The 20,392-nt window shown below is 41.6% G+C and overlaps 1 protein-coding gene across 1 annotated transcript in view; it reads left to right on the top strand.

The window, feature by feature from the left end:
* ITPRID2 (ITPR interacting domain containing 2) overlaps positions 1 to 20,392 on the top strand; it is a 40,158-nt gene that overhangs the window by 8,812 nt on the left and 10,954 nt on the right. The window contains exons 6-12 of the mRNA XM_054277907.1: positions 476 to 512; positions 1,739 to 1,837; positions 2,296 to 2,504; positions 3,296 to 3,990; positions 7,544 to 7,616; positions 13,732 to 13,820; positions 16,859 to 18,073. Coding sequence (XP_054133882.1) covers positions 476 to 512; positions 1,739 to 1,837; positions 2,296 to 2,504; positions 3,296 to 3,990; positions 7,544 to 7,616; positions 13,732 to 13,820; positions 16,859 to 18,073 — 2,417 coding nt within the window. The remainder of the gene's footprint in view (positions 1 to 475; positions 513 to 1,738; positions 1,838 to 2,295; positions 2,505 to 3,295; positions 3,991 to 7,543; positions 7,617 to 13,731; positions 13,821 to 16,858; positions 18,074 to 20,392) is intronic.

Below are 20,392 nucleotides of genomic sequence, written 5' to 3'. Positions count from 1 at the left end.
CTTTGCTGATGGAAAGATGAACAAATAGTCTCTGCACCTGGCTGTGGGGCCAGCTGCCTTTCTTATATTCTTTCCTTTCTCACCTGGAGCAATCTTTGCATGCCTGCTTATCCTCCTCCCCTTCCCACCCAGGAACAGCCCTGCAGCTGGTAATCATGTCTTCAGTTGCAAAGCAATAAATGGTTTATATAACAATTACCAGCTTATCGCAATTGAAATTTCAAGTAATGAGATTAATGACAGGATGTAAACGTGTGTCCATATGAGATTTAATTTTAAACAGAGCTTTAATAAACCAGATCATTTTATATTAGCCATATATTAGAAACCCTTGACAATCATTTATATGGAAAAAGTAAAATCTGGTTTATGCAGGACTGTTGGTAAACATGCTCACTGTCTGCTTCTTCATACTGGTTGTGAGAAGTGTAGTTCTGAAGAGGTCTGCATATAACTTCTTTTTCTTTCTCTACAGCTAATCAACTACGGAGTGATGCCCAAACAGAAACATGGTAAACATCTTTTTCTGTGTTTGTTTACTTCAGAGGAATATTTATACTGAAGGGCAGGGGGGAGAATGGGCAGTGGAAGTCATGGGGGCTACCACAGAGCTAAAGCTCTTCTGCTTGTGTCTGTTTACATGAGAGTGAAGAAAGTGATCCAGATAACACAGAAAGAGCTGTTAGGAGGTGCAGAAAAAAAAAAAAATTAAGATTTTATGTTCTTTCAGCAGACCTGACATAGATTTTGGAGTAGCAGGAGGAAAACAGAAAAATGACAAATCTTAGCAATGTAGCATGATTAACCTTCTTTGCCTCACTGATTCCTCACTGTTTCAGAAATTTCGAGGGAAAATTGGTTTTGCCTGTCACAGCAGATGTGTTTTGGGAACAGGGAAAAAAGACTTTGAGAGAGGAGAGATGATTAGAGCTTCTAAATAAAATGTGCTGAAACTAAAACTCCACTGAGACTTCAGTGGAATACTGCACAGCCCCTGTGGAAAGCATCCTCTCTATTCCTTCTGAGTTGGGCACCATAAATAAATACACACTCTTAGGTGAATCATCTGCCACCTTTGGTTTCTTGGTGGCTGTTGGGGGAGGGAGCATTTTGTTCCTCAGAGAGATTAACCAGAAATGTTTGAACCCAGGATACCACCTAATGCTCAGGCAGCTTCTCCAGATGCAGGGAAGAAATAGTTTGGGATTGGGAAAGAGGCTGGCCAGCAGTGTGGGCTGGGGCTCATCTTGCTTCATTTCCCTGGGAGCCTGTTCAGTTTCCCCAGCCAGCTCTGGGCAGGTGGCACCTGGGAGGAGCAGGGTACCCAGGGCGTGGAGAGGGTGGCCTTGCATGGAGAGGTGGTACTGCTGGAGGAGGCAGCAGCCCAGGAGAGGCAGGAAAAGGCCGGGCAAGGACAGCTCACCCGAGGCTGGGCTTCCTTACTGGAGGAGGGTGGGAACAGGGAAGGTGGGGCAGCAAGGGCAGATCTGGGGTTGTTTTCTCAGCTCGCATTTGCCTTCAAAGTCGTACTGTCTATGTACATTTTTACTGAGATAGCCCAGGGTTTGCTTTTGTTTCTGTATTTCAATAAATGACATGGATAATATAAACCAGAGAACGCTGAAGGGAAAAAGAGAAATCCAGCAGTGCTGGCGGGTTAGCTCTCCAGTGAGACAGAGAATTAAGTCCCTGAACAGAAGAGGTTTATCACAGGGTTCCTCTCTGTTTGTGTTGACAGCAATGGTGTACTGGCAAAGGACAGGAGGCTGCAGTTCCATCAGAAGGGGAGAAGTATGAACTCCACCGGCTCTGGAAAAAGCAGTGCGACTGTTTCAAGGTAAAACTCTGCTTAAAAGGTCTGTTCCTCAGTTACATGGACTTGGCTTGTTTATGTGCCTTGCTGCATTTAGTAGCTGAGAAAGGAATTTTCATTTGGTTGCTTGGAACACTTCTGTTTGTCTTTTGTTGTGGTTTTCAGTAAATGCTAACAAATGGACCTAAACATTAAAAATTCCAGAACTTTTAATGGCATTTTAAATTTAGGCTCTGCAGAATAAGACTGATTTTAGAAATTATGGGATTGGATCTGTCATGTGTCTGGGTCAGTGGCTCTCATAATGGGAACGAAAATTTTAGATGCAAAGATCTCCACAATTATTTCCAAAACTAGTCTGAGCTGTAGGAGTCAAAAGTTCAATAAACCAAAGTGGTTACTGGGCTGAGTTAGCAGTTTGATAGAAGGGACTGGATCTTGAAGGGAGACATGTAGGTGGTTAACATCTTTCATTTGTTTAGTGTTTCTGAATTACTGGAGCTTTATGAGGAAGATCCTGAAGAAGTGCTCTATAACCTTGGGTTTGGGAGAGATGAACCAGATATTGCTTCAAAAATTCCAGCGAGATTTTTTAATTCATCATCGTTTGCCAGAGGGATAGATATCAAAGTGTTTTTGAATGCCCAAATACAGCGCATGGAAGTGGAAAATCCAAGTTTTGCTTTAACAAGTAAGTATGTTTTTGAAACACAGTTTATTTATTAATTTATTAACTATGTAAACAACCCCAAAAGAGGTGTGTATCTAATATTCTGGCAAAACTCTGTTACAGCCTAAAGGCCAAGATTCCATTCAGAATTCATAATAAAACTCTTGCTTGGTCTTAAATAGGCAAGAGGTGACCACCAGGGGTGGTCACCTTGGGGTGAGTGGAAGGATTTTAGTGAGGGAGGGAAATAAAAGGCATCCTCTAAAGTATGCTGCCTTCTGGTTTGTATCATTCTCATCTTTTCTTCTGATGCAGCTGTAGAGCACTGAAACAAATAGCAATATCCTTCTGTTTCTGGTGTTCTTCAGTTGCTGGGTGGGATTTTTTTTCTGGGTGGCAGTGACCTATTTTTGCCATTGTTGAAATCTGGGGCAGTATTTCTATGGACTTGGACAAGAGCTTTGTTGGATCAGTAATGAGCGCTGCTGAAATGAGGGCATAGCTGTCCTTTTGTAGTTGTAGCTGGAGAGAGCAATGTGAGTAGCACTTCCTTTCTAGCATTTTGTAAATAAACTTGTGTCACACACACATGCCACTGATTTAATTTGGGAGAACTTTGTGTGCTGTTCTTGTGCATTTAGTAGAGATTCCTTTTTTCCATAGTAGGGTATGACTTTCATCTTACAGGTCTAGGAAGTGTTCATTCAGCCTTAGAGGCACCTGATAAAAGTAGGAGTAGGTTTGTGGGGTTGGGCAGAGATTATGATCAAAATTCCCTCTTCAGATATGCCTTGTGTTTCATTCCTGTGCAGGTCGTTTTCGTCAGATTGAAGTGCTTACTACTGTGGCCAATGCTTTTTCTTCTTTGTATTCTCAAGTCTCTGGGACTCCTTTGCAGAAAATTGGTAGTATGAATTCAGTGTCTTCCAGCAAAGAAGCATCCAGCCCTCCCCCTTTGAATCGCAGCAACACAGCCAGTCGCTTAATGAAGACCTTGTCAAAACTCAATCTGTGTGGCACACAGCAAGCTGATGGCAGCAGCTCCTCCAGTCCTTCGCCTGTTGAAAAAGGGAAAAGTCCAGCTGAAGTAGGGAGTGAGGAGAATGATGGAAAAAGTGAATCTAAATTGCCAAAACATCCTAAAAAGAAAGACTGTCCCTCTTTTTTGGCTCCTGTAAAGGAGGAGATAGCCGGCAGTCAGACAAAGGCTGCAAGAGCAGAGAGACCCACACACCTCCCTGCTGTGGCTGACGGAGCACAGGAGGGTTCTGTGCCTCCAGCAGATGGGCAGGGTGGCAGGCTGGCAAGTGCTCAGGATAGACCATGTGAAGAACCTGGGCTTTTGGACTCTCCAGGCCTCAGCAGCAGCTCCAGCACCTCTGAAAGCAGTGTCCTGACACAGAGACTGTGCACAGCATCGCCAGCGAGAGACTCCTGCGCTCCCCTCGCAAACCCGTCCATCGTGAACCTAATGCTGCAGCAGAAGGACTCCTTTGAGATGGAGGAGGTGGGTGAAGATACATGACTTTCTTTGTGCATACAGTTTACATAACTCCCTGTCTGCCAGCACAGGAATGTTCCCTCCTGTGCAGTTGACAGTGTTTTCTCCAGGAATACTTGAAATTCTCTGAGTGTTGTGCTTTCTCAGCAGTTGCAGGCTGCTCTAATTGATCCTCTGAATAACGTAACTTGGTGCTGCTGCTGCTGTTGTTCCTAAGTCACTGGGAAAGTTCTCATTCTTTTTTTTAAAATCAAATTCAGGTAATTGCTATCACTGGGATAACTCCTGGGAAGGTTTCCCTATGTAAGTAAATCTAGGTTAGGCTTTGTACGCAGCAAAACTTTGTGTGTTTAGTTTTTACTTTACTTAAATTGTTAAGTAGAAATCATTACTTTCGTTACCAAAAGTAAATTCAGTTTATTAATTGATGTTTATTAAAGATAAATTCGTGAATAAAGCAAGAGTTTTGTTGCAGTGAAACAGAGGAGGGACTTTCATGTAGCGTGAGGTGCTCATCTTTTGCAACTTTCGGTTTTGATTACAATCTACTCTAAGTTGATTTATTTGTTCTCTGGAAATTAGCACATTGAAGGTCGCTGTGACATGACTTTTGGCAAGGCTTAATTGCACAGTCTGTGCTAGGTGTCTTTTAACATCTTCATATATGCGGATACCCATTTTCATATTGAAAATTGTCCCAAAGGAATTTTAATTCCCAGGTTCCTGTAAGTGATTTGTTTATTAGGCTAGTAAACATGCAGCCTACTGATTCAAGAATGCAATTTTTGCATAGACTTAATGCTCAAATTGTAATAACTGTCTCAATATTCTTAAATTAGTAGATGCTTTTGTGGACACATTTCAATGTGACTGTTAAAAGTTCAGCAGTTAAGTTTTTTGTCTATGTGAAATAGATACATAAAATGAAGGATATTGTGATTTCATTGGTAAAATGAAGAAAGCAAGTGAATAGAAAAGCCACAGAATTTTACAGTGAATGATGAAGTGATGATTTAGAAGATACTGTGTCTGGTGTCATATTGTCATGACAAGTTCTTCTAGATCATCTAATGTTGTAGCTGAAGGCACTCATTAAGCAAAAAAAAAAGTAATCAAGCCTCTTGTGCTTCCTAGCACTTGTTTATTCCAGTGTGTCCTACCCACATATTGGTGGCCATCTACTGAACCAGAACAAAGGACTAGTCCAATTGAGAGGGGAAAAAGAAACTCAGTGTATTTTGATTTATTTCTTTTTCCTGGCTTAGTTTTCAGCCAGATAATTTTCTTGATACAGCTTGTTGTGTAGCTACAAAAATGTTTGCATTGGCACAATTGGATGGGACTGAGCAGCAATGCATTTTGCCGTATATTTCAGAGGAGAAATCCATTTTTGGTACCCTTGGGCAAAACTGAAACAATTAATGTATTTTATATACATGTATATACATGTGTTTATATTAAAAAGAGGTGTGGAATTTTCCTTCAGAGTAAGCTGGCTGGAAAGGCTCGCTGAATTCTGCTCAAGTGTGATGTGTTTGCAGAGTTTTGGTTGCACACTTTGTGCAGTGATGCCAGGCATAAACGCAGCTGTTTTGGCAAGACAGCATATGATGTGGGATGGGATTTTGGTGGATTTTTTGTTTATGCAATATAGTATATACTTATCAACTGGCTGCAGATCCCTGGGAGGGATGGATTCAGTTTTGCTGAAGACATTTCAGAACAATTCCTGGCAGTGGGATTTTATTTTTGTGCATCTCTAAGCAGGGTGTAATGAACAATAAACTGTCTTAGTGACAGTAACTCCTCCCCCTGTTTTCCTAGCTTGGCATGGAGTGCATTCTTATGCATAAGAAAGATGACAGATATATCAAGGAAGTTCTTTCCAAGGCTTACAAATGCCTTGGAGGTTTGCGTGCCCTTCGGAAGTCTGTGGCTGTGAAGATAGCTAGTGTGGGAGTGAGTCAGGACAGGATTTCCCCCAAACACCCACTCCTGAGGTGGCCAATGACAGTGCTGAAGGTCACTTACCAGCAGGAATATTGGCTGGAGGGATGGAGAAGGAGCTTCTGTGTGCTTGAGGAGCTGCACCGTGCTGCGGACACGGTTGGAATGGAATGCTGTCTCCCAGCCAAGGACAGGAGGTGGATGGTATTTAAATGAGAAGAACCTTAGCTTTTGGAAGGCTGCAAATTTAGCCATCAGAAACTGGGAGGTTTGAGAGAATCAAGTCACCTTCCTCGAAGGCCAGTTTTATTAAAGTGTCTGTAAGATTACTTGTTGTTCTTTGTTAAAATAAAAATACCAAGCTAGTTTTTTCCTAATCTTAAATGGTGAGCCCCTTCTAGACTCCCCTGCACTTGGATGAAATAAGGATTTACCCCTTTGTTACAGCCTTCATCTCCTAAAAGAACAGAAGCCACAAGGTTTATTGTGTAAAAGTAAGGTTTATTGTGTAAAAGTAATTAAATATAAATATGGTTGCTATACACATGAGATCAATGCAAATATAACCTCTTCTTTAGCCAAATACGAATTTTGGCTTATCAACATCAGTATCTTGATTTTTACATTTTTAAGTTGATAAAAAATTGAGATAAATTCATTGTGTTATAATTTTGAAACTGGGCTGGCAGCCCATTAGAGGGGAGGGTTGGGGAGAGTTGGACAGGGAGGTTGTGCATGTAGACTTGCGTGTGATCCATTAGGATTTTTTCTGGATCACATGCAAAAAGAGAGAACATATTCTAGGTTTTGAACCAAACAAAGACCTCCCTGTTGAGATTTTAGGCATATTGTTTTCATTGTTTGAACATTTGCCTGAGAACTGCTTTCTTAATAAGACTGTGTTTCACAAAGTTACTGAGTGAAAGGATTCATTTTTATGTAGTTTTACATTTCCCAGTTGAAATGTGCATGGATCTGAATACATTATCTTCCTTTTCTGTGCTGGAAGACATAGCAATTATTTCCCTAAGCAGTGGCATGGTGAAGTCTGGAGTAGGTTCTGGCTGGGTCTGGGTCCTTCTGCTGGAGGTTTGGTGGCTTGTAGGAAATAGTTGGTAGGGCAGCAGATGACAGTCCATGAGTGCTGACCTCCTGATACAGTTTTCTACAAGTATTGTACTTGTTCTTTAAATTCAAATGAAGGGCCAAGAGTTCTGACTGGAAAAAGACAGTAGTGTAAAGGTGGTCAGAGGTGTTTTCACACAGTAATTTTAGTGTTTTTTCAAAGAGGAACTGAGAGCTCTGTGTTGTCACAGGATGTGATTTCCAGGTCTTTTGTGTGCAGAGGGTAGCCAGAGGGGAGGTCTGTGCTCTGTGTGGGAGGTGCTGCCCAAGGATCACTGTTCTCCTCCAGGAGCATTGCTGAGTGCCTGGTGAAAGTTGGTTCAAGGAGATCACAATTTGCTCCTTCCACCAGTATAGGTTGTTCAATTGAAGGAAAAAGCCACCAAAACCTCCTCCTGCATGTGCAGTGTGTATAGCTTAGGCATTCCTAAGCACAGGAATATATTCCAGTTGGCCTGACAAAATATTCATCTCCTCTTCCTGATAGATCCAGAGTACAGAGGGGGATCTACCTCACGTTTCAGCTACACATCAGCTAGCAGTGACCAAGTCAAGGAAAGGTGAGTAGACTGCAGCTTCTGTGAGGACAGCAGGCTGCTGAGTGTTCTTCCATATCTGAAAGGCTGATTCAGATATTTTAAGCTTCTAAAGTTTCTTTTCTCTCTAGAAATAAAAAGGATCTGGGTTTCTTTTTTAGCTAAATCACAGAACATTACTACAAAGTGGCAACCAAATTACAGGCAAGACAACAGCCCTATAACCTCACTGGCTGTTTTCACTTTTGTGTAATTGATGGTAGTTCAGATGGCTTGAAACGCTAATTCAGATTGTGTGGGATTTTTTTTTTCCTTAGTAGGTCCTGTAATTTGAGATACCCATTTAAACTGAAATTACATTGTTTTAAACCTAAATTGCATGATACATGCAGCTTTTTCCTATGCACTACTGCTCTGTCTGCAGGCTGCCTGCACAGAAAACTAGTGTCTCTACACCCACGTGGAAACTGTAGTCTCTCACGTGGAGAATGCTGTGCACTGGCTGTTGTGGTTCACTTAGTTTGTGCTTTCATCTCAAATTCTTATTTATGTGTTTTATGGCTTGGAGGGGGTTAAAGCTGATTTTTACGTTTATTTTGTGATTGTTACTTTGCCCAGTGTGGGCAAGTGAAGGTCATTCTCTAGTTGATACATTTAATTAAAGAGGAACTGGAGCTTGTTGCACTTAGGGAGGTGCTTAGATGCGTGCAATTTTTTGGTGAAACTTGAATAGCATCTCTAGATATTTAAGAGAGGCAGAAAAACCTCTCTAAAGAAACACAGATAATCTTATTTGCATTTGCACAAATGAATTGACAGTTGTGTGACCTGTCAGCTGAATTGCATGAACGTGGTTGAGAGTGCCCTGGACTAAGTGTGGGAGAGTAGTGCCTGGTTAGTGGTGATAGCTTGTGCTGCTTGTTCATCAGTGTTCTGCACAACACAGCCTGGTGCTCACTAAGCTTCCTCTGGTACAAACATAGGCCACTAAGGATTGCCAGAAACTGAATCTCTGACTGTTCCTAGTACTTCCTCCTTACATGCTTCCTCTTTCCTCCACCTGCTTTACATGACTACATGAAAAGAGGTGCAGTCTTTATAGGGCAGGGCTCTCCTGTTTGCCGGCCTCTCCAGCTTCAGGGAGAGCTTTTCAGAGAAAACCAAGTTAAGGAACCAGGAGCTGCAGTCAGGGAGGAGACAAAATAATTTTTTTCATCTTTTCTCCTCCCAGTAGTTATTTTATGTTCTTCTTCCACCACACAAGAAAGAAAAGTGAGATGGTCCTGTGTGTACTTGCTGAAAGCTACCAACAGTTCTGGCAGTGGGACTTCAGTCTGACTGAAGTAGGCCAGGTCATGTTTCCCAGGCACTATGTCTCTCCTATTTCTGAATACACTTCACACAGATTAGTGGTGACACTTTATTAACAGGCAGGCATTGCCTAGAGTTTTCTATGACTTATCTGACAAGGATAGCAATACCCGAACTTTCACTAAAAGTTAGTCTGAGACCAGCATTTTATTTCACCTGGGAGACACAAAGAATGTAGGACTTTGTTCTGTGTGGATTTCAGTCAAGTTGCCAAGAGGGCGAACATTGATGGAGAACTAACCCAAAATGTAGAAAAACTGTAGCCGACTTTTCTTTTTGCAAGTTGTCCAACATGAGACAACATGGCCTTTCAGCCTGCTTTCTCAGAGGGGGGATGTTCACCAAGTTAGAAGGCATACAAAGTTAGTGGTCACTTACAAAAAATTCTGGCCGTTGTCTGAATGTGAAACTCCACTCTCGCTAGCAATCTCATGAGGTGGGATCAGCATGAAATTCAACCACAGGTCCTCTGTTGCAGTGTGATTTCAGTTGACAATCCTTATACAAACCCACCTTTTCCAGTGGCTTTTTCTCTGTGGTGCATAAGCACACATAAAGATTTGTTCCAGATGAATACTTCCCTGAAGGAATACTTCTGTACCTCTTTTTCTATGTGGTGGTATTTCTTTGTCAGTTAGTAGGGTTGGTGTTCTCTGGTACAGGTTATTAGAAACCTTACAGTGTCATTTTACATCTGCACAGAGGGCTGTGGATGCTTTCTCTGAAATTTACAGCGATTTGTAAGGCATATTAAGAGGGCTTTTAATAAGAAGTGAACTATTCAAATAAAAAGATATTCTCTTTTCTTACTGAAATAGTCTGGCTGACTGTTGACTATTATGGTTGAACAACACAGTCTACTGCTGTTTAGACTCCTAACTAAAGCATGTGTCTTATCTCAGTTGTTTTAGGAACACAAGAATGAAAAGCTTCAGCTAGTTTGCAAACACACAGCACTGCTGAATGTCCACTATAAAAAAAGCGTCCTGCAAAGTTATCTGGTAGAAAGGTTTGTTAGTGCAAAACCAAAATTCTTATTGACATATCATACAGCAGCACCTTCCATTCCAAAAAAATGCCCCAAAAGAAAGACAAATGCAGGTACAATGCCTAGAGGAAAAAGTATTCTCAGGACACCGCAAATCATGAGTCTCTGGTTGTTGGCATCAACATGCCTCTGTGAAATTTTGAGTAGCCACAGACCTGTTTCTTTTAAGGCATTAAGGTTATTGGTTTTGCAAGTTTAATTCTTGAAAGGGAAGAAAGCACATCATCAGCACTTCCTGTCCTTAATATATTATTGTATTTATAGCTCTCTGTGGGTGCAGCTCCACAGGAGATTGGAGATGGGGGAGTGAGAAGAAAACATCTGGAACAGATTTAGTATTTGTGGGAGTCTGTGCTTATCTGTCCAGATGCAAGGAAATCCCCAGGGACTCAGAGTTTTTGCAACAGGGCTCCTATTGGGCTGGTTTTGTTAGTGCTGGGGTGCATGGTGTGATCAGTATGTAAAGAAGGGACAATTGATATTTAATCCTATAATAAAATACCTCACAGTTAAATTGGGAATGTTAATTTAATTATTATCTTATAAAATACAAAGTGCATTTGAACTTTTCCAAAAGTGCAGATACAAGAAAAAAATGTTAAAACTTTATGAACAGTTTCCACATATTTCTTCTCCTCTTCTGTGTGAGCAGTTGAATGACACAGAAGAGGTGAGACTGACACTGGTAGCTCATTATGATGTTGCAATAGATGAACTAATCATTTCCCTGACAGGGATGCTCTGCTGAATCTGCCCTCATGTTTTGTAAACCACAGACTTGTTTCTTCATAATGTGTTCTTTGTTTAGAACTTTTTCAGTTTATTTAGATTATTTATGAATACACAATTTTCTTAACATATATTCAGTGCCCAAATACACTTTGATTTTTTTTAATATATAGTTTAATACAACAATCCAATAAGCCTTTTTATTTGTGCTCTGTTAAACTGGGATGGGAGTTTGATTGTTCCTGGTGGTTTTCTTTGTTGTAGCTGGTTCCTTCTTCCACACTTTCGTTATTATCCTGCCACTGGCCTCCTCCCAGTAGTTCAGAAGATTTCCTGTGTGTAGTGTTGACAGTAGCTTTGAGTGGCAGAGTCAGTGTTGTGCAGTGGTACCTTTTTGCAGAAGGTATATTTGCCTTCCTGGGGTTGCACAGGGCAAGGGATGATCCCAGCCTATAAAATCAACCTTTAGTGCTGAGTTTTCTGCACTCAAGGTGAAGAGAGGGGACCCATATCTCACTGCAAACTCCTTGTCCTAAGATTCTCCTTTGCCAGGAGGACCTTTAGTCAAGAGCCAGATGTAACTCTGTGGCTTTTTTTGAAGTGTGTTCCTATTTTCCCCTTGTTTGCTTGAATCTGAGAGATATCCAGAGCAGGCTACATAGCTGGATCAGTCTTGTCAAGAGGGTGGATATCATTATGTATCTGTATATCTCAGTGTACTAGTTGGTATTTCCAGTCTTTACAGAACCAAACCTTGTCATTTCACTACTGATTTAGTAGAGATTCCAGCTCTTTACAATTTTTTACTGCATTTACATCATAGTGATGTTGTGGAGAGCCCTAAGAACTTGCAAAGGACCAGGGTAAGGTGTGGTAGCAGATGACTACTCAGAAAACATATTTTCTGATTTGCTTTAGAACATTAAAAAATCCTAGCAGCTCTGTAGCACTGAAAGCAAGGGATACCTGTAGAAAGGGACTTGGTCTCCTTAGGTTGAACCAAGGCAGTTTGAATCTGTTCACACTGTGCCAGTCACTTGCCATGGATAAATGAGGCCAGTGTGAATGACTGCTCTAGGCTGATCCTTTGCCTGGTGGTTTCTGTCCTGTGAGACTGTCAAAGCATGTCCATAAATAACCAGTGCTATGGAAGATTATCTGAAAGACTCATTTTAACTTCAGTACTGTGTCTCTGAGAAGCCCAAGAATTGATTTCAGAAAACATATAGATGTAATTTTCCTTTCTATAGCTGAAAAGGAAATACTGACGGAGAAGGAAGCAGAAGGGCAGGTCAGTGTTCTGTTGAACAGTAATGAAGTACATGCACTGGTGAATTGCTTTATCTGAACTACTTGGGATCTCTTCACTAAGAGAGGCTAAGGCTTTCACCAGTAGTGGGTTTTTTTCCTCTTCTATTAAAATTCACCAGATAAGAAAAGAGACAGAGGAGGCTCAATGTCTGGCAACAAAATTAGATAACTCTTCACCATGAAGAAGGTAACAGCTTCCCCCCAGCTTCAGCTGTAGTGGCAAGCTGATCATGGCATGCTCTTTCAGCTGTATTAAGTGAATTAGTCAGTTAATAAGATCCAGTTCTCAGGGAAGTAATTTCCATTGTCCTTGCTGGGAGTTGGGTGGGGATGTCTGTCTTGAGGTAGAAAAGTTGTTTGTCATCGCAGGATATTGTGGCTAGTATGATAACAGAGCAGCAGCACAATTTGAAAGGCACTCCCTAAAAGCTGTGTGACATCACTGAAACAGAAGCTGAGTGGGCAGTTTGCCTCTACTGGTGTTCACAGGCTGTGCAGGCTCTTACTTATTTCTGTGTTAGTAAAGTGTTTATCAAAATGAATAATAAAAAAATTAGTTGTGAATATCCAACAGTTTTCATAATGCATGCCAATGCATTGAGCTGTGAGCTGGGATTAATTATATGACTACATTTAACTGGGGCAAAATTCTGCATTGAGTCTTTGAGGAGACAGCAGCAAGCTCTTGCCTAAGGCTCCAGAGGAGAAGGTGGCAGGGGCCTGGTAGAGGAGAAGGTGGCAGGCCACTGTAGTTTCCATCTCCAAGATTTTATACTTCTGCTGTGCTCTAAAGGTGAGATAAGGTTGTTGCCCACCTCAGGCTGGGTAAAATGTTTCTGGTGCCTTATTGCACCAGAAGCATTGCACTTGGTGAGTGCTTCCTGTGTCCAGTCAGGAAAAATATACATGCAATAGTGTGCTGTAGAGCTTGCTGAGATCTCCCTGCAAAGCTGCTTAGTGAGTGCAGTGCTTGCACCAGGGGAAATCACTCCTGGGAAGCACTTAGGGTTTTAGAGCCTCTTTAGGCTATTTTAATGCTTACCTAATGAGAGTAGAAAGGAACAAGCAGGAGGATCTTATCTCTGGTGTATAAAATGAGCATTGGGAATGTGCTTTGGCAGATTGCCCATTGATGTGTAAGGGATGTTTGGCATTTGTCTGCTAAGCCAGTGCAGGATCCTCTCCAGCAGCTGGCAGAGTCCTCCACATGGCCCTCTCTGCCCATGTGATGCTGTCCTGGGTGTGTGGGGTGGTCTAGGCTGGTGAGAGACCAGTGATCTTCAGTATCTCCATGATCAGGAGAGGTGTCAAATCTGTACTTTTCAACACAAAAGCAACTCTTCCACTGCCTGTGTGTGAATTAATCCATGATGCAGTTTTGTGAAAGGACAACTCCAACAGGGGCAATATCTGCAGAGGTTTTTTTTTCCACAGCACAGGAAGGAAAAAATGTAAAAAATGGTTGCTTGAAGTTTCACAAGTAGGGCTTTGGGTGAGAGAGATTTTGCTTGACACAAAAAAGTTGTTTCTCTGTTTTGTTCAAAGTGGAAACTGAAAAGCAATTGTATTACCCATTTCATGTTTCTTGCTGTAAAAGGAAGGTTTGCATTCAGTGAGATTGGTCTTGAAAGGCTGTGATTTGTAAAGTAATTCCAGTTGGGTTTTGGTTGTTTCAAACAGATCAGCTCTTAAGGACAGCAAGTCAGCACTCTGATAGCAGTGGCTTTGCTGAGGACTCTACAGACTGTTCTCCATTCAATCAGCTTCAGGTAAGGTTCTCATCTTGTGGTTGAAATACTCCTGATTAGTGTGAAACAGTGTTTGACTGCTACTGTGACTGTCAGTCTAGGTCTATAAAATCATAGTTTTCAGAGCTGGACCTGCCAAGTCCCTGTGTTCAGATTTGAAAGCCTTTCTGGTAGGTTAATCTGGGTATACTTGGGACTGGAATAAGGTCTAAATTCAGTATGTTCTGTTTGCTGTTACTGGTGTATCTTTTCTCACTGTTGATTCCTCTCAGTAGTGGGTAGAGATTAAGGTCTTGAAAGATTAAAGCTAATCTGGTGATTGTTTAATGTTTTTATCATTTTTGCCTTCCCACTGCCCATGTACTTCTCCCCCCTGCCCCCTGCATTTTTTCTTTTTTTTCTTTTTTTTTAATTACCAACTGACAGAAAGTGAAAACAATTTCACACTAGCTTTACTGTGAAGATGGACTAATTTTAGTTGATTTTGACCTTCCATGCTCTTTCTTGTTCTGGTTTCTTTGATCTTAGTCCCAGAAATTGCTGTGATGCTGACCAGAGAGACCTCATGTCTTAGGGAAAATTTTTGTTCCAGCCTGGTGTTTAGGTGTGTGCTCAATACACATACTTGACTGCATTGTATCTGATATTTTGGAGAGCTGTTCTCCTGGTTCTCCTAAAACATTCACACAGTAATAGCCATGATTTGATTGGCCTGTCAGTCAGCCAGTGAAAGGCCTTGAGTTGGATCCTGCTCTCAAGGCCAGCTATTCCTGAGACCTAGACCACAGCCCAAATGAATAAATGGGATTCTGGGTATCTCCAGCAATTTCATCTCTATAGCTTGTATCTGCTGACTTGTTTCTTATGCTACCATGTGTTTCTCCCTTGTGGCGCAACAAGCACTTTAAAAGCTGTTTGGCAGTTGCTGGGAAGAGTTTTTTACCCTCTTCACCCATCAGTGTTGCTTTTTCATTTTGGTACTGGAATTCTGGGTTTTCCGATTTAGTAGTTCTTCAACTGAGTGCCAAAATAAAAGCCATGATAGTGTTGGTCTTTGTTTCCCTTAAACATCAGCTTAGTGCTTTTCAAGAGCAAGAAAAGGAGTAATAATGAGTAAAGGGAAAAATGATCCTGAGTTCCTGCAAAGAGCATGATCATCTGACATACTTGTTCAGCTCTCTACAGAGCTGTAAGTGCACTGAAGTTGACAGGCATGTTAGAAGGTGACTCAGAGGAGAGTTGGTCACTCCTGATTTTTATGTTGGTTACAACCTGATTAAGAGCCCACTAAAAGTATGTTGCAGCTAAGCACCCTTTCACTGGAATATTGCTGGAGTTTATCTGTGTTGGCTGTAAAGGGAAGAGATTTCTGTTTTCTGTTCTGCTGTTTTGAAAAGGTATTTTGAGGCTGCATGAGGTTTGTGCCATGGAGTTCCTAGGCTCTCCTCTACCCCCTTCAATCCTTAATTCTGACCAAGTGCTGAGCTGAATTCAGAAAATATGGGTGAATGATGCAGCTAGGGGAAATGAGAACTTGGCAGCTGGTGAAGAGAACCTGTGAAAAAATGAAGGGGATACAGAGGAGTATATATTGTTTCTTAAAAGTATGGTAATTTAGTGCCATCTACTGTTAAATTATTGACTCTAGCACCCATAGCCTTCCTCTGAAACTCAGGAGAGAACTCAAAATTTAACCCATATTGCCTTTCATCTCTGACTTCCTTAATTAAGATTTCTGAGGGAGGTTTTGATATTGAGATAGGGTATTCTGCGGAGGGGTTTTGTGTTAGTAAAGAAGCCAGAATTCTCCATCCAAGTTCTTATGCTTTACTCATAATTGAACAATGTGATGGAGGATTAGGACACAGATAGACACACATGTAGCACATATGATTTCACCTAAACATTATAATCTTTTGCTCATTTAGTACCTTTAACTTGAAAACCATCTGAATGTGCACATTCTTTCACAATAATTTGTGGCTGTGCCAGTGCGTGCAATGTTAGATATGTACTTGTGAAGATGACATTCATGTCTGAAATCTTCTAGATGGTTGGAGAAGGAACTATTGCCTGAAAAACATAATCTCTTTAGAAGGAACTAATAATTAATATCCTAATGGCAGCAAGAACTGCAGAAAGTAGAGATAGGAAAATTTCTAGTTCATGCATCAACTATGGTAAATTTCCGAGAGTGTACTTTATACCACATACTCTTAGGGAAATGTCTTGTGCACTTGTAAATACAGCAGTCAGTCAGGCCAGCTTCAAGAATGTCCTTTACAATGAATAGCTCTCTTCTTTGTTCCTTTCTCTTAAATGCTTTTCCTGCCATTTGTTACCTATTAAATTAGCAACTCCCTCATCTATGTACTCTGGTTTAAATTGTTATTTAGAATGAAATAAATAGGGGAAGAAGATTCAGGAGAAAGGAGGGATGGGCTAATAGTACCAGATGTGGTCTCCAACTGAGATTAACATCCTGATGTGATATTCTCAGTCTTCAATGATTCTTTATTTAAACAGGCTTAGTTTATGGGCAGACTGGCTTTCCCATTCTTGGTGTTGTCCTGTAACACAGTTTCACTACAGTCTGTAGTTCTCCTCGCTTCTCTGTATACATTTCCTAATGCTACCCTTCATTTCACTGTTGTAAACCTTTATAAATGGGAAATGCTTTGTTCCATGACCCAGCTATCTGTTTGTCATCACCACCTAAAATACTAGCATTGTATTCTTCTTGCTCTTACTCTTTTGCCACTTCTGTTCTTCTTACAGTATTGAATTTGTTGTCAAATCAAAGGAATGTGTGGAGAATTTTCTCTTTAGAAAAATAAAAACCTCCTTTTGGTGCCATACTTCATTGTACTCCCAATGTATCTGATATTACAGTTTCTTTGTTCTCCTTCACCATTTCTCTTGCACATTAAGTGCGTTATTCTTTCTGCTGCCCACCCCAATGCCCTGTGAAGGTGTTCTTGGACTCATGGCCTGACCCTTGAGAAGGCAGTAGTTGTGTCCAGTACATTCACTCCTTTGCTGTCTCATATCTTTCCTAGGTTCAGGAGTCTTTGCAGGGCATGGGAAGCAGTGCTGACAGCTGTGACAGTGAAACAACTGTGACATCGCACAGTGAGGAACAGAAGACACCGGTAGCCAAGGAACTGCCCTGTTTTGATAAGTTTGAGGAGGAGGAGGAGGAAGATGATGAGGAGGAGGATTATGATGATGATGAAGAGGATATTATCTCTCAAGTAGAGAGACGAAAATCTTCTGATAGCAGAAGGAGTGAAGACAGAAAAACTAGTGACTGTAAAACTGAACAAAATCAAGGACAAGAAAGCAAGTCATCTCATATATCAGAGACAGTCCAAGGAGAGGTCAGCTCCAAAGAGGAAGACATTTCCAGTGAGCAAAAAGAATCAGACCTGCTGGAGGAAGGCAGCGTGTTTGAGTTTCCTCAGTATCACACACACCATATCCTCAAGTCGATGCAGTCTCTGGAAGGTGATGGCTCCTCCACATCATCTGTGGACAGAGTTCAGGTTGCCTTGCAAAGAGCTGAGATGAGGATCATCAACTCACCTGACTCCAAGGCCAGGTGCACTCTGCTTAAGTCAAAAGATCTTCTGAGGAAGCAGAGACTCTGGTTTGCTGAATCGGGCTATCCTCTAAGGCGGTCTCAGTCTCTCCCAACTGCATTGCTGAATCCAGTGAAAGTGGTGTCCTCTGTGAATGTTCAGTTAACTCCAGGAAAAGAGACTCTCTGCAGTCCTCCTTCCTTCACCTACAAGTACACACAGGTGGAGGAGGACAAGGAAGCAGCATCTGAGAATGACAGAAGTGAGGAGGAGGCAGCCTCCGGCCATCCTGTGTGCAAATCCACACTGTTTATTGCACCTTCGTCCTCCAAGAAAGAGGTGCCCCAGGCAGGGCCCAGCAGGCTGTCTGAGGAGCTCAGTCCCACCAGGGTACAGAGCTGCCCCCTGCACATGCCAGCAGCCATGTCCCGCTCCACGTGCTCCCTCCATTCCCTCCCCACGGAGTGGCAGGACAGGCCGCTGTGCGAGCACATGAGGACGCTCAGCACCCACAGCATCCCAAGCATCTCTGGCTCTTCCTTCAATGCCATGCTTTCCCCCTTCAGCTGCCCCTTCTTTCCAAGGCATGGAGTTCCTCATCGTCCTCCTGCCATGAACCCACCCTCCACTGTGGAGATGCAGCTCCGCAGGGTCCTCCATGACATCAGAAACTCTCTGCAGAACCTCTCGCAGGTAAGAGGAAGCCTGGCTTTGCCCCTGGTCAAAGGGGCTCCTTATTTTATCCTTACCAAACCAAGGTGATAACCTGAATATTCCTTTGTGTAGTTCAGCAGATCAGGAAAAAAAAGATATTTTGTCCAAGTCTGATTTGCTACTGTTTTAGGAGCTTTTGTTTAAACAGGCAAGTTTGAAGCGTTCAAAGATGGGAGTTTTAGGTTCGATATTAGGAAAAGTTTTTCCACCCAGAGAGTGGTTGGTCACTGGAACAGGCTCCCCACAGAAGTCACAGCACCAAGCCTGGTGGAGTTCAGGAAGCATTTGGGCAATGCTGTCAGGCACATGGGATCACTCTTGCAGCTGTCCTGTGCAGGGCCAGGAGTTGGACTTTGAAGACCCTTGTGGGTCCCTTCCAATCAGTATATTCTGTGATTCTGTGATCATCTTTTCAATGCTCCACTTTTTTGCATTCAATGTTTTCTTGTTCCAGTTGATCCAGAGTGATTTTTTTCCAGTATTTTTTAGTTTTTATGGATATTCTTGGATGGGAGGGAGGAACAGCATACTCTTTATCAGCTATTATTTTATTTTAAGATGAGAATCATTAGATTTAGATTTAAAAATGCATATTTGTAGAATCACAGAATAGTCTGGTCAATCCTTTGATTTCTCTTCTCTTTGACATACTTCTCATCCAGCTGTTAAAAGTGCATATTTTTCCTTATAGTCGCAAAACTTCAATAATGATGTCAGTGATTGATCTCCATGTGTTTCTGTACTGTTTCATGCCAATCTTTTCCACTTGCAACTCTGGTGCTAGCCAACATGTTCTTGATACCATCAGTCTTTTATTAAGAATTGATTTTGTCAGAGCATGTGAAATTTTATCCATCTCATCACTCAGAGAAGAAAAGCTTGAGAATGTGAGCACGTAAATTTTACTGATTTCTGCCACACCTTCTGCTCCTCCTCTCCTGATTGCCAGCTGCCATCCTGGTTCTGCTGTTTTCTTAGGTAGTGATCCAACTTAGGATCTTGCAAGCTCCTGCAGGAGGCTGTGTGGGCAAGGTAGCTACAGACTCTACTCGTTTATGTATGAATATGTGAATACTATGCAGTTTTAGACCTAAAATTTCTGTGCATTTTACCCAAGAGCAAACATGCACCTGCCTGCACCATATTGCAGGTGGGAGGCTGTAGTGGCCTCTTTTGGGGCCCTCTTATTTTATTGACTTTGCCACTTGTCAGAAGTTAGAGGTGAGTCCAGTCTTCCTTTGGTTCTATCAGCTGGCCTTGCTTCTCAGAGCAAGATTTGGTGACCAGCTCTGCAGCAGGAAGCTGTGATAACCTGTGTATTAAGTCAACTATTGCTCAAGGTGGTGTTCATGGTGTGCCTGGGAGAAAGTGTTTGCAGAACTTAACCTTCTCTGGAGAATTCAATTCTTTCAATTCTCTCATGTGTACCACTTGCAGCCTTGATCTGTGTAAGGTTACAGTGTGCTCAGTGCTTCTACCACACATACCATGCTAACTGAACCTGCTGAAAAAGAAATCTAAAAAAAAAAAAAAGAGAGAAGGACATTGGAGGGGATAATAACGTTTAGCCCACTTGTTCTTCTTCAAGCATATTTTGTCTAAATTAGTTTCATTTTGGGGGCTTGGTCCTTCTCACAGCAGAGATTGGTTTCCTACAGTAGAGATTGAGTTTGACACATAGCATACTCAATGACCAAAGAAAAAGTTACGATGCTTAAACATTAAACAATTCTGATTTTAAGAGGAAATTAGGAGGAATAGATAAGTTGCTGATAGAACAGGGAACAGAGAAAGCTGGCAGAGGAAAGATAAACCCATCCCCTTGATGTGATCCTGTTGGAGCAAAGCTTCTCTATATGAATGAACATGCTTCAGATTTTCCATGACATATCAGTAGTCCTTTGAATTCTTTCAAAATTATATTGGACAAGCTGTCTTTCATGTTTGAGAAGGTAAACATTTTTGCTGTTTCCACTGTTCTTTGTTGTGCTGTGTCTTTACATGTAACAAACCTCTGGATTTTATCTTTTTGCTCCATATGTTGCTGCAACATGCAAATAGAAATTCTTCAATCTTGTTTTCGTGAGAGATCATTAGCAAGCTGGGGTCTTTGGATGAAGGCAACATAGTGAGATTAAAAACCAAAATGAACAGAAATTCCCCAAACTAAGAACTGAAGAAAATCCCATGACATATTTGACTACAACCATGATTTCAAAATGGGGCACAGTTTAATTTGCTCAGTTACAGTTTTGGAATTGTTGTTTTTATAATTAGCTGAGACAATTGAGACTACTG

This window comes from Melozone crissalis, unplaced genomic scaffold (genome assembly GCF_028551555.1).
Source record: "Melozone crissalis strain CALT ecotype California unplaced genomic scaffold, PUWL_Pcris_2 ptg000023l_1, whole genome shotgun sequence".
Classification (NCBI taxonomy): domain Eukaryota; kingdom Metazoa; phylum Chordata; class Aves; order Passeriformes; family Passerellidae; genus Melozone; species Melozone crissalis.
The sequence above is the reverse complement of the archived record's forward strand: the minus strand, read 5'-3'. Positions and strand labels throughout refer to the sequence as shown.